This window comes from Geotrypetes seraphini, chromosome 9 (genome assembly GCF_902459505.1).
Source record: "Geotrypetes seraphini chromosome 9, aGeoSer1.1, whole genome shotgun sequence".
NCBI lineage: Eukaryota > Metazoa > Chordata > Amphibia > Gymnophiona > Dermophiidae > Geotrypetes > Geotrypetes seraphini.
This window is the reverse complement of record NC_047092.1, coordinates 62,938,353-62,952,232: the sequence shown is the minus strand read 5'-3', so window position 1 is coordinate 62,952,232 and position 13,880 is coordinate 62,938,353. Positions and strand designations below refer to the sequence as shown.

At 44.8% G+C, this 13,880-nt stretch overlaps 1 protein-coding gene across 15 annotated transcripts in view; it reads right to left on the bottom strand.

Annotated features, from left to right (window-relative positions):
* Positions 1–13,880, bottom strand: part of PPHLN1 (periphilin 1) — a 242,632-nt gene that overhangs the window by 65,405 nt on the left and 163,347 nt on the right. For all 15 annotated transcript variants that reach the window (XM_033958547.1, XM_033958551.1, XM_033958548.1 and 12 more), the window contains one exon: positions 3,791–3,870. In XM_033958547.1, the coding sequence (XP_033814438.1) occupies positions 3,791–3,870 (80 nt within the window). The remainder of the gene's footprint in view (positions 1–3,790; positions 3,871–13,880) is intronic.

The window sequence follows — 13,880 nt, the reverse complement described above, 5'->3', positions numbered from 1 at the left end:
CCTGACTGTGCATCCAATATTTCTTTCTTTCTGCCTCCTGCATGCTTCCTCTCCTCCTCCACTCCTTTCCCCAATCAACATCTCTCTTTCTCTGTCCCTCCATGAGTCCAAATTTTCTTCCTCTCTCCTCTACCCCTATTGGCAATATGTCTCCCTTTCTCACTGTCCATCCTGTCTTAAGCAATTCAGGCATCTCTCCCACCCCCTCTACTGCCACATCCAACATTTTTCTCTCTCATCCCCCAGATCATGTGCAGAATTTTTCACCACTGCCCACCAGCCCTATGCCCATTTCTCCTTCTATAACTCATCTCCAGCACAATGCCACATTTCTCTCTCCATCACTATGTCCAATATTCCTCCCCCTTGCATCCCCTTCAATCTGCCCACTCCACCACCATATCCAACATTTCTTCCTCTCATCCTTCTATTCCTCATGCATTTCTACCTCACTCTTCTCTATGCCCAATTTTCCTTTCCCCATGTGCACCATCTCTCACTCACACACTCATGCCCATCAATTCTCCCTTTCTATTCCCTCCCTTCTGTGTCCAATCTTCATGCCCCTTCCCTTCCTTCTGTGTCGAGTTTGTGCCCCCTCTCCCTCTGACTTTCAGCTTTGTCCCCAAATTAAGTTGCACGCTGGAAATCTCTGCCTGGCCCGCCTGCACTACCCCCCTCCCCCAAAGCTGACCCATCCATAGAAGCCACAGGCGACAGCGGAGATCACTGCCCATCCACCCATTGCTGAAGCTGCTGCTGTGGATCCCTCCCTGCCTGCCTGTCTGCTGGCCCGCTGCACCACCCCCCACCCTCGAAGCCAACCCTGTTACTTCATTAGAGCCAGACTCGGTCCAACCTTTCCCAGCAGCAACTCTGTGCAGGGACGGTGCGTGCAGCAATTCACATGCTGCACATGGCTGGCCCACAAGCCTTCCCTCTGATGTCAATTCTGATGTCGGAGAAAAGGTTCTGGGTCAGCTATGCAGCGTGTGAGGCGCTGCCTGCGTCCCTGCACGGAGTGCTGCTGGGGGAGGAGGTAGCCAGTCCGGCTCCAACGAAGTAAGAGTCAGCTTCGGGGGGGTGGGGGTGGTGCAGCGGGCCGGCAGAAAGGTGGGTAGTGAGGGAGGAAGGCAAGGATCCCAGCAGCGGCTTTAGCAGTGGTCGGAAGGGCAGGGAGGGAACCCCCAGCGATGGCCAGGCCGCTTACCTCCAAGAGTACTTGAACTGTGTGTTGCTAAACACTGCTCTACATCAACTGGCTCAACTTTATCCACATTGGTAAGGCAAGACTGGTAAGGCAGATTGGTAAGGCAAGACCTCCCTAGGCTGAACCCATGCTGATTATGTCCCATTAAACCATGTTTGTCTATGTGCTCCATAATTTTACTTTTTTGTAATTGCTTCCACTATTTTGCCTGGCTCTTAAGTTAGGCTTACTGGTCTGTAATTTCCTGGAACCCTTTTTAAAAATCATAACATTGGCCACCCTCCAAATCTTCAGGTACTACGGATGATTTTAGCATACAATGAAAACTGTGCATGCTAATAGATCTCATGCATATTCATTGGGGAAATTCTGAAAACCCGACTGGATTGCAGCCCTCAAGGAGGGACTTTGACACCCCCTGTGATAGCCAGTGAAGTTTTTGCAAAAGGGATGTGATGTCACTTACAACCTTCTATTAGTCTTGATGCAGCATTCTGAATCAATTAGAACTGGTGCAGACTCTTTGTACTCAGAGCATTAGAATAGTCCAGTCTTTATGTCATCATGGCATGCGCAACTGAGACACTTGCCTTCTTATGTAAGGTGAGAGACAGCACAATTGTCGCAAATGATAGAAGCAGTTCTTGAAGGCTGCTTGGATTTGGGGGATCAGAATAAGTGTTGAATCTGCTTTCCAAGATTCCTGACTTATGATTTGAGAGGGAGTTCATATTTCCCAAAAGAGATTTTGATGTCAGGTCCCACTTGTGGTTAGGGGCCCACAGATGCTTGGTTTTAGTTGGTTTCAGATAAAGTTTGTTGTTTTTAGCCCATTCTTGAATTGATGTTAGTCAGGTAGTCAGTTTATTTAGAGCTGTGGGTAAATCAGGTTTGATGGATATAAGTAGCTGTACATCATCCATGTAGATGTAGAGCTGAGTGTCCATTGATCAAATCAGTTTGGCTAGTGGCTTGAGGTAGATATTGAACAGAATAGGTGACAGTATTAATCTTTGTGGTAGCCCACAGGTCAGTGCCCATGGTGGCGATGAGGTGCTGCCAGATAGATCCTGTTTCTGCAAGTCAAGCTAGTATATTGTGATTCAAAGTGTCAAAAGCAGTGAGAAATCTAGCAGTACTAATAGAGGCAAATCCCCTGGCTCATTTTCTGTGAAGATCATCTAGTAGGGATACAAGGACTATTTCTATTCCATAATCAGGTCTGAATTCAGACTGACATGGGTCTAAGTCAGTTTTTCTCTTCTAGACAATCATTGAGTTAAACAAAGACTGTTCTATATTTTTCCTAGAAATGGGATGTTAGATACTGGCCAATAACTTTCGAGTTTGTCCTGACCAAGGTTGTTGTTCTTTAGCAAAAGACGCACGACTGCTCTTTTTAATGCTATTGGTAGTTGCCCATTTGAAAGCGAGGAGACACAATTTCTGTGGCACCTTCTGAGGCCCCCTACTTGCCTTCCTATCTTTGATGGGTAGGGATCAAGGGAGCAGGTAGTTGGTCAAAGGTCTCTTAGGATTTGTCAAGGCTTTTTTCCGATATTTAGTTAATAGACTCCCACATGCTTTTGTGTACTCCTGATTAGCTTACTGGAGACTGGGTTGGCCTGCATGTAAATCCTGGTGGCATATGCAACAAAATCACTACAGTTCAATTTTAACTGGGTAGGACAGTTCTTTGTGGGGGTTGCAGCAGGTCGATTACTATGCTGCACCAAACAACAAATGCTTGGTTGAACTGGCAGCCTGTTCAATGCATCGAGAGAAATATTCTTGTTTGGCTGCTGTTAAGGTTTGGCGGTGTTTTGTCATGTGTTTTGAACAATTTAGCCTGACATCATATAATAACATTCAACAGTATTATTTAGACCTTTCAGGGAAGACTATAAACAACCATTGCTCTTTATAATTTAAACATAATGATGAGCTCCTTTGAGTGTTCTGATATGTGATCAATCAAGTAAAAGAGAGATCCAAAATAAGGATCCATCGAATATTGGTCATCAGCCTTACAGAAGCTGTGGTTGGTGCAGTTCTACTTTGAGTGGAACCAGTTGGAAGCCACCATAAAGAGAAATAGCTATTCAATGACCACATGAAACAGAGGATAAGCTTTTACATGTGATAGTCTGCCTATGTTATTTGCTTTATATTGGATGTACAAGCAGAAGTATGAAATTGAGATTGACAAAATACAAAAGTAGAATTGCGAATGGAACTCATTCAGCCCCAGCAGTGGATCATTGGTTGTGATACTACCATAGGGTTACAGATGTAAAGGAGGCAGTGAATGATTACATATCAGAGCATACAAAAGGAGATTGTCATTGAAGTTTAAATTATAAAAAAAAAACAATGGTGGATTTACAGATCAGATACAATCAACCCAAAAGATCTAAACAATGCCACTGAACAGATATCATTGTATTCATAACAGTAATACAATCAACTCATGTGATAGTGAATACTGTCATCATTTTTGTTTAGTTTAGCTGTTACTGTGGAGGAACATGATCAGCCCTATGATTTAATATCCTAAGATTAATCAAATTTTGAATTTACCTTCGATGAGGGCATTGCTGTTGAACTTGATGGAGAAGCATCTCTTGATGATTTCAAGGACTGAAGAGACTGTTCTTTGCCTTTTAAATAAAAATATTAAATATTTACATATTTTATAAACACTCGATTTTCTACCAATCCTCAACACCTGTCTGGTTTTCAGGATACTCATACTTAATATACATGAGGCATACTTCCATAAAATCCATGCAAATATTTCTAATACACCATGGATGTTCTAAAAATCAAATTAGCCAGGCAGGTTCCAAGAACTGTCTTTAAAAATCACTTCCTATATAGCATATATTTGTGTGCGTTGAAACTGTTCTTCCACTGGAAATAATTTTAGCAACAGAATGTGCACTAAAGCCAAAATAAAAATATGGTCCCAAGTCTAATGTAATTTATTACATAGTGCCTACTGAGGATTCCAAAGAGAGGTTAATGTCAGCAAGCATTTTTATTATTTTTAAAGTTATTTAACTTTGACAGACACAGAACACTAGCTATATATGTCTTTATCTTATTGTGTGCTCTTCACTTAGTCATAGCTGACAAAAAAAGATCAAACACCTTCCCCTTAAGCACCTGCCTACTTTTTAAAATAATACATTGTACTTTACATTTAAAGTGCATGTTACACAAATCACATCAATTTGTGTCAACCAACGGGTCCACCTCTATTGCTGACTGAATATGGGTCTGCAAAGCATCTGTTCCTACTTAAACTTTCACCCTCACTAATTCCACTTAGTAAACTTATGAGTCCAACTGTATTTAAATTTGAGACCCAATATTAAAAACAAACAGCTGAGCTCCTAAATTTCTGCAGTTTTCAGCCAAACTTAGTAGCCTAAGTTTTCAGCTGAAAATTCATGCACATCAGAAATTATCCGGGGGGGAGGGGGGTGTCGGCATACCATTCCTATCTACTGGAAAAGATAATTATCAAGGTAAGAACCTAATCTCTTTTTGCAGTGCAATACGAATGGTATGTTGAACCTTGGGGACATACTTAAGCAGTCCTCAAAGTCCCGGGTGGGAGAGATATGCTTGCTTTCAGTACTGAGAATCCAAAATCGGAAATCTTTTTGCGCTGCCACAAACACCCTATTGAATTTAGTGAAAGTATATAGGGAAGACTATGACACAGATCTACATATCTCTTCTGGAGGTATCACCCTCAATTGCACCCAAGAGGAGGCTACTCCACCGGTCGAATGTGCTTTCAATAATACCGATGGTTGTTTGTCACAGACAATGTAGCTGGAGATCGCTTTCCAAATCCACCATGAAATGATGGACTTGGAGGCTGGTCTGCCTCGGATTGACTCTTTCGTTAGGATAAAGAGATGGTCCAATAGATAAAATGCCGTCACTTTTAGGTAAAGCAAGAGAACTTTGCGGATGTCCAGCAGCTGTAATGCCTTGTCTTTTTTTCTTAAAACCCATAGGTTGAAAGGCTGATATCCCGACTTCTTTGTTGATTTGAAATGTTGAAACAACCTTTGGAAAAAAGGAAAGTACTGTACGCAAAGTCACTCCCATTTCTGTGATCCTCAGAAACTGTTCCCTGCATGACAAAGCTTGCAATTTTGAGACTCTTCTGGCGAGGTAATTGCAACTAGGAACACTGCTTTGATTGTAAGATCCATGAGAGAAGCTTCCTCCAAAGGCTCATATGGGGTCCTCCGAAGACCCTCTAACATGATGTTGAGATTCCAGGAAGGGAAAGGATCTCGGATCTGCGGCTTGATGCCTCCGGGCTCCTTTGAAGAATCTAATAATGTCTGGGTGATGTAGGGGTGTTTCCTTATTTGCACCTGAAGGTTAGGCCTCTCTGACATCATCAAGCCTGAACCATTGTCTGAAAGAAAGCTTTCCAGCATGAACCTAGCAAGAAGAGAAAGAAGAACACATCTTTGCTGTTTCTGCCTGATGCATTCTGGGTATGTACCAGAATGGTATTCTAGTAAAGGGCATCCATCTATGCCTTCATGCTTAGACTGTGTGATTCTTGGGGGAGTTATACTCTTATGCTGTGCTTATCTCTCGAAAGGCGCCTGTGTCTCCTAGCCTGTATGAGACTTTATAAAGAAAGGTTATTCATCTAAGTTCTGTTTCTGAATTGGTCCGAGGAAGTCATCTGACATGATCCAAGTGAAAAGGATAATTATAATTAGTCTGTGCTGGGATGGAAGTGAACTGACATCTCATCACAGGTGTTCTGCACGCATCTTTTTCATAATAATTAAGACCTGAACAGTTACCTCGTGTGATTCTCTGCCTGAGAGAGAGTGAATCAGACCTTAAACAGATCTGAATTCCATCACTTCAAGGAAACTTTTGCTGCCAATAAATTATAGCTTTACCAGTGGCTGAAGAAACACTTGTTCCTGTAACCAAAGGATTTTTACATCTGCTAAGCTGAAGAGACATCTTCCATTTCACCTGATTTTGTGCCAAGGCCTAATTAGATGGTGAGATAAGGAACTTATTATCTTATCAGCTGGGGTTAGATAAGTGCATCCGATTGTGATATAGGATAAGGCTTGTAAAGCTACTCTCGGTGATAATCTGTAATAGATTGCTGCTAATCAGGGATTATTATTATTATAAGGAATTGTTTAGTGTGTGTAAGAAGTAATTTTACTTAGTTATCTAGAAGTGTGTTGTGATAATTATGTACTGAGTTTCATACATGTAATCAGATATTTTGTGAACAATATTTAGATATTGCTGCTAGCTTGTGAATTATATTTTTCTATTTTCATAATAAAAGTATTTCTCATTAGCCTGGGTCTTGTGTCGTATAAATAAACAAAGAAATTTGGACCTGGCAAGATATTATGGTATTCCCTAGAAAAACTAACAGGCACATAACTTGTTTATGTAACTGATTAGTGTACCATAAATCGTGCTACAGTGAGCAACCAGGGAGACTCACTTCTCTCAGCTTCTAAAGCAAGTCAGACTTGCTATCTGCACCTTAAGGGACACCACTGCTAATCCTTTGTCCAGGCCCTCTATAAAGAAGGCAAGTACCGACGATACTAGGGCTTTGTTGGGCTCCAGATTCTCCTTATTGTACCAGCGCTGAAAAGAATCCCATGCCCTGACATATGCTGAAAGAGTTAATGGTTTCTTGGCCTTCAGTAGGGTGGTAATGACCACTTCTGAATATCTTTTCTTGGCTAGTGCTGCGCGCTCAAGATCATGCAGTAAGACTGAAGTGACCCGGATCTTCTACAGAAATCAGTCCCTGTGTGAGCAAGTCCAGATATACCTAGAGTTGGAGATATTTGTCTACTTGTAGGCATACTAGATCCGCATACCAAGGATGCCCGTGCCAATCCAGGGCAATGAGGATTACTCTCCCTGGGTGAGATGTTATGCAACGGACCACCTGGCCTATCAGGGGCCATGTAGGAAACACATATAGAAGTCCAGACTTCGGCCATGGTTGCACCAGGATGTCCAGCCCTGCACGTCCAGTTTTGTATCTTCAACTGAAAACCAGAGGCACTTTCTTACTGTGCGCCATTGCCAGGCCATGGGGTGGAGTGGGAAGGAAGGAAAGGAGAAGAGATACCAGAGCATAGGGAAGGGGTGGAGACAGAAAAATGGAGAGGGGGTGAAGCTGAAATGAATCATGTACAAAGGAAAAAGGGCACAGGATATACAGTTTATTGAAGGACATAAAAAGAGGGAAGAGAGAGGGCAGACACTGGATGGAAAGGGCAGAGAGAGGGTGGACAGTGGATGGAAGGGGTGGGTAGAGAGAGAGGGCAGAGGCTGGGTGGAAGGGGCAAAGAGAGAGGGTAGATGTTGCATGGAAGGGATAAAGGACAAACGCTGTATAGAAAGAAGAGAGTGAAGAGAAGATGATTGAAGCAGAAATGACACAAGGTAGAAAATTTTTTTGTTGCTTTACATATTGATAAAAAGTTTATAAATAGGAAATGGAACTAAGGCAATTTTGGGGGGGACTAAACCCCTTTCCTCAGGTCAGGACAGGATACCATAACAGCAGTATACTGTACCGTCTTGAAGAAAGATTTGGCCTCTGAAAGCTAATTGAAAAATTGATTAGTCCAATAAAATGGTATTTTCTTATTTCTCGTTTTTTTTACTTCTATTTGTTAATTTGTAAAGTGGCGATTGTTATGTATCGTTTTTTTCAAATTTACATCTACTGTCGTTATATTTTGCAGAGTATTAAGGGACATGTATCTCTGTTTCAGTGGTGTTGTTGCATTGTATGCAGAGCCTGATTTCTTGGCGTTTCAGTTTAACTTTTGTCTACATATTTCTATTTTTAGTTTGTGATTATTCCATATTGGGCAAGCATGTTTCTGTGTTCTTTGTGTATGAAAAGGACATGGTTTTCTGTTAGCATTGACTGTACAAGATCAATTGACTGTGCAGGATCTGGCTTGTTTAGATTTACAATATGTGTGTTGGTGTTCTAGAGCTCACTGCAGTGTTTAAGTTGCTGCCTTTTTCTAGCTGCACCCTTGTTGTGTGACTCATGGATTATTACTAAAAGTAACTTTTTCATATAGAGGAGGGGGTTGTTAAAAAATGATCAGCACTGGCTGTCATATATACAAGGTACGCCACTGGATTTAATGATCCTATTCTAACCACCAAATTTCCCCGTCCCACCCCACCCCACCACTTTATCATGCTACCCAGCTGGAAAAAATTTCTGGGGAGAACACTGCCATCACCATCACCTTGGTGAATGTTTGGGGTGCCGCTGTTAGCCCAAAAGGTAGCACTGCTACACAGTGATTCTCCAACATATGAAATCTCAGGAACTTTCTGTGTGCTGGGAAAATTAGAATGTGGAAATAAGCCTCCATCAAATCCAGGGTGGCCAGTAGCTCTCCCAGCTGGACCACTGCAATGACAGATTTCTGAAGAACAGCTTGAGGCCTGGTGACGTTGCAGCTTCTTGGCTGCCATTGTGGACTGGGAACATGTATTTTGGATTTTTTGGCTTCTAGAATCTCTCTGTCTGGAAATTTGATATATTCTCTGATACAAGTCTCCCAAGGCGTACTGCGAAATGTTGGGACCCCCCCAAAATGAGCTCCGGTTCTGGCTTCTAGCTGCTCGAGGTTTGCTGTCCAATAAGTACTTGGGACAATGATCTTGCACACTTGGCCAAAAGATCATCCAGACCTTTCCCAAAAAGAACCTATCCCTTGAAGGGGAGCCTGCTAAGCGTAGCCTTGGAAATTGAATCGCCCATCCATTCTCTGATCCACAATAAGCGTCGGGCAGAGATAGATTATACGGAGACTCTCACAATGAGAATAATCTACTATAATAAAATGCTAAGCGCGCATGCGCACTCTTACCACCGTGTTCCCTGTTCCCTGATCTATAGTTCCGTGGTCGGCAGAGTGTGCATGCGCGAGTCTCCAGGACTGTCTTCTGTACCTATGCTGTGACAATTGTGGGGTTTAAAAGCCACGGCGTCGCCTCCTCTCACGAGCCGCACCAGCGTCAGAGAAGGGTTCCACACTCGTGGAGATCGTGAGGAGCTGCCGCGGTACCTGTAAACTTAAAAAAAAACAACTTCGGAACTCGGTAAGGGAAAGGGGGGGGGGGGCGATAAAGAAGAGGACTCCACCCATGAACCGCCACAGCACCTTTAAACTTTAAAAAAAAATTTGGCACGAGCAGACAAGACCGCAGGAAGGGAAGGGGGGTGACAAAGAAGAGGACTCCAGCCGCGAGCCGAAAGAAAGAAGCTGGGCCTGTCTGCCTGCGGGGAATGCTATAAGGGAAGGGGGGAGCCATGGAGCAGGCTAGACCGCGGGAAGGGAAGGGGGAGGAGCAGCAGGCCAGAATATGGGGGAGGAGCCGAACAGAGCAGACAAGATCGCAGTTAGAGAAGGGAAGGGGGGGAAATGCTGCTACTGCTGCACAGGGACCTGGAGGGGAAGCCAAATACCGCTGCTGCTGCTGCTACACAGGGAAGTGGGGAGGGGGAGAGAAATGCTGTTGCTGCTCCACAGGGAAGTTGGGTGGAAATGCTGCTGCACAGGGAAATGGAGGGAAAGAATGACAGATAGACAGCAGGAGGGAGGGAGACAGACAGAAAGGAAGAAAAACACAGGGGCAGGGAGAGGGACAGAAAGACAGACAGAGAAAGGGGGCCAAGGAGAGAGAAAGACAGAAAGAAAGACAGATAGACATATTTTAGCACCCGTTAATGTAACAGGCTAAAAGACTAGTTACATCATAAAAGGAGATTATGCACTTACCTTGGTAATATTTTTTCCAGTAGATAGGTGACACCATAGGGTTATTTCCCTTTACCCACATGGACTGCAGAAAAGAACCATTGCAGGTTTTCCACTCCGCCTCTAGAGTACTTCGCAGGCTAACTTAGCTCCTCCCATCAGTCAGTACCCAAGCATGAAAGGACATGCACATCTGTGAAGTAGAGGCACCTGTAACAACAGGCTAAATATTGTTCTGCTCAAAACAACTAAACAGCACCCATAACCGCCAACATAGGCTTCAAAGGAGCTCAGGAACTACTCCCAGAACAGGGTGAACATATGGTATGTACAACTACCTCCTAGCCTCTAAGGGCTGACCGGTCTCCATGAAACAAGTTGGTAACAGTGAAGGAGACTAAAATGTGACAAATGAAATCTGAAAACTGAAAGCAGGCACTGCAAGGACAGGGTGGGGAGTCTAAAATGTCACACCTATCTCCTTTTTCAGTGCAATAGGCGAGACATTCTAGACCTTAGGGATGTACAAAAGCAGCCCCCACAGAGTCAGGGTGGGTTTGCTGCGCCGGCCTTCAATACCGAAGACCCAAAAGCCGAGTCCTGTCTGGCAACATCCACTCTGTAAAATTTGGCAAACATGTGAAGAGACGACCATGTCGCTGCCCTGCAAATCTCCTCAGGAGAAACGGATCTCGCTTCTGTCCATGAAGAAGCCACACTCCTGGTAGAATGTGCCTTAACAGAAATAGGAGATTCTTTTTCCGCCAGAATGTAAGTGAGGAAATGGCCCTACAGATCCACCGGGAGATCCGTGGCCTTCGAAGCGGGAGTACCTCGCTTAATTGATTGCGTCAGCACAAAGAGATGGTCAGAAAGGCAAAAATTGTTAGTGACATCCAGGTAACGTAGCAGAACTCTGCGCACATCCAACCTTTTCAGGAGACGATCTTGATATTTGGAACCTGTCGGCTGAAAAACAGTTAAACACACCTCCTGATTGACATGGAATGCTAAAACCACCTTAGGCAAAAAGGAAGGAACGGTCCTGAGCGAAACTCCATTCTCTGAAATTCGCAGAAAAGGGTCTCTACAAAACTAACGCCTGCAGCTCGGAAACCCTATGGGCAGAAGTGATGGCGACCAGAAAAACAGTCTTGATCGAAAGATTCAGAAGCAAAGCAGCGCGAAGAGGCTCAAAAGAAGCTTTTGCAAAGCCCGACAACACCAGATTAAGGTCCCAGGCTGGGAACAGATTCTTAACAGGCAGCCAGACCCAAAGAGCCCCTTTCAAAAAATGAGCAACATCTAGATGTGACGCCAACAGGACCGGCTATCCTGAGATCAGAAACTTATATAGTCAGGCCACCTGGACTCTTAAAAACGTCACAGTGAGACCCTTATCCAGACCAGCCTGGAGAAAAGCAAGGACCCACGACAAAGGAACCGAAAAAGGGTCCATCTGATCCTGGGTACACCAATGTTTGAAGGTGCTCCATGCCTTAGCATAGGCGGACACTGTGGATGACTTCTTAGATTTGAGAAGTGTAACAGCCACAAGCTCTGAATAGCCTTTACGTTCTAAGGCTGCATGCTCAAGAGCCAAGCCGTAAGAGCAAAGTGACCCGGATCTTCCATGGCTAACGGGCCCCGAGTATGAAGGTCCGTGGAGGCAACTAGGCACAGACCGCGTCCTACCTGCAGTCACATCAGATCCGCCTACCAGGGACTTCACGGCCAGTCGGGAGCCACTAGAATGACACGGCCTGGATGAGTCATAATCCTATGAAGAACCCTCCCTATCATCGGCCAGGGTGGAAAGATGTATAGAAAAACATCTGGAGGCCATGGGTATATGATGGCATCGAGCCCTATGCTTCCGAGCTTGAATCTGCAGCTGAAAAAGCGTGGCGCTTTCTTGTTTTATGCCATGACCATGAGATCGAGACGGGGGTTGTCCCCAACATCGCACAATCGCCTGAAATGCCAAAACTGACGTCCACTCGCCGGGATCCAGACTCTGACGACTGAGGAAGTCCCCTTGAACATTGTCCACTCCAGCCACATGGAATGTCGTCAGTGCCAGGAGATGATGTTCCGCCCAAAGGAACAGAAGTCAGGCCTCCTGAGCCACGGGAGAGCTTTTGGTCCCTCCATGTCGAATGACACATGCCACTGTCGTCGTGTTGTTGGAAAAGACTCGCCCCTCTAGATGAGTCTGCAATACTCTTAGGGTTAGCTGAATGGTCCTGAGCTCCAGCCGGTTGATGGACCACTTCCTCTGCGACAGGGTCTTACAGGGGATGATGATTGCAGTGAGCCCCCAGTCTCAAAGGTTGGCATCCGTGGTTGCCACAATCCAGGAGGCAATCTATAACGGGATGCCTTGTAGAGTGACTGAGGGCAAAGCCATCAGGCCATGCTCTGGCCTCCAACGTCCATGGCAGATGCATCTCTAAGGCATCTCATTGAGGCACCCAATGTGAAAGCAAGGCATGTTGAAGAGGACGCAGGTTCGGGCAAGTAAACGCGACCCTCTGCCGTATTGAACAGAATTTCTAGGTATTCTAGAGATTGCATAGCATCAGATGGCTCTTCCTGAAGTTGACAATCCAGCCCAAAGATTCCCATATTCAGAGCACCCTTTCCACCATAGAACGCCCCTCTGCCAACGAGAGTACTCTGATCAACCAGTCATCCAGATAAGGGTGAACTTGCAACCCCATCTTCCTCAGATGAGCTGCTACTACCACCATCACTTTGGTGAACGTCCGAGGTATTGTTGTCAGGCCAAAAGGCAGAGCTGTAAACTGATAATGCTGATCCAGCACATGAAACCGTAGAAATTTGCAATGAGCTGGAAAAATGGGAATGTGCAGGTACACCTCCATAAGATCCAAGGAGGCCAGAAACTCTCCCGGAGACACCGCCGCAATGACCGACTTCACGGTCTCCATCCGGAACCGAGAAATCTTGAGAGCCGCATTCACATGTTTCAGATCTAGAATAGGTTTCCAATCTTCTAACCCTTTCTTTGGCACAATAAAGTAAACAGAGTATCTGCTGAGCCCGAAAAATCGCTTGGCACCAGCTCTATTGCTCGAATATCCAGCAAGTGCTGAACCGTAGCTTGAACTCTGCAAGCTTTTTCCTGACCCCCCTGCAGGAGAGGTCACAAACCAATCTGACAGGGGCTGGGTGAATTCCAGCTTGTAGCTCGATCGAATTGTTTCCAAGACCCACTGGTCTGCTATAATACGCATCCAGGCAGGCAGAAACTCCAGAGTCTCAAACTGTTCTGTGACTAAAAACTCAAATCCAGATGCCAGGGAAAAATGGCAGGTTGGGTGCGCGTACTGCAGAGCTTTGGGGAAAAAGAGGAAGGAGTGGGCTTGTCATCCACACCCAATTCCTGTAAAGATTCAGCAATCAAGTCAGGGAGTGCCGCAACTTTAAACAAGCACACCAGTCAGGTCTTCTCCAGGATCCACGGATCCAACATACCAATCTGGATCCTCTAATCCGGGGAATATCAGCGAGTTCCAGATCTGCCACTGTAGTCTCCTGAACAGACTATGAAACAGCTGGGGTGGTCTGAGAAACTGACATCCCCGAAGAAATACCGGTGCTGTGTGGCATCATAGGAGCAACAGATGAACATCCAGCAGCCGGACCCTTTGATTGAAACTCGAACCATTCCAGCAGTTTTCCTTGCAAAAATTCAAAATTTGAAGCAGCAGGGAAAAGTTGAAAAGATAACTCAAAATTCAAGATGGCTGCCGGATCAAATTCGCACCAAAAACGACCTTCACGAAATTAAAAAAATTATGAAA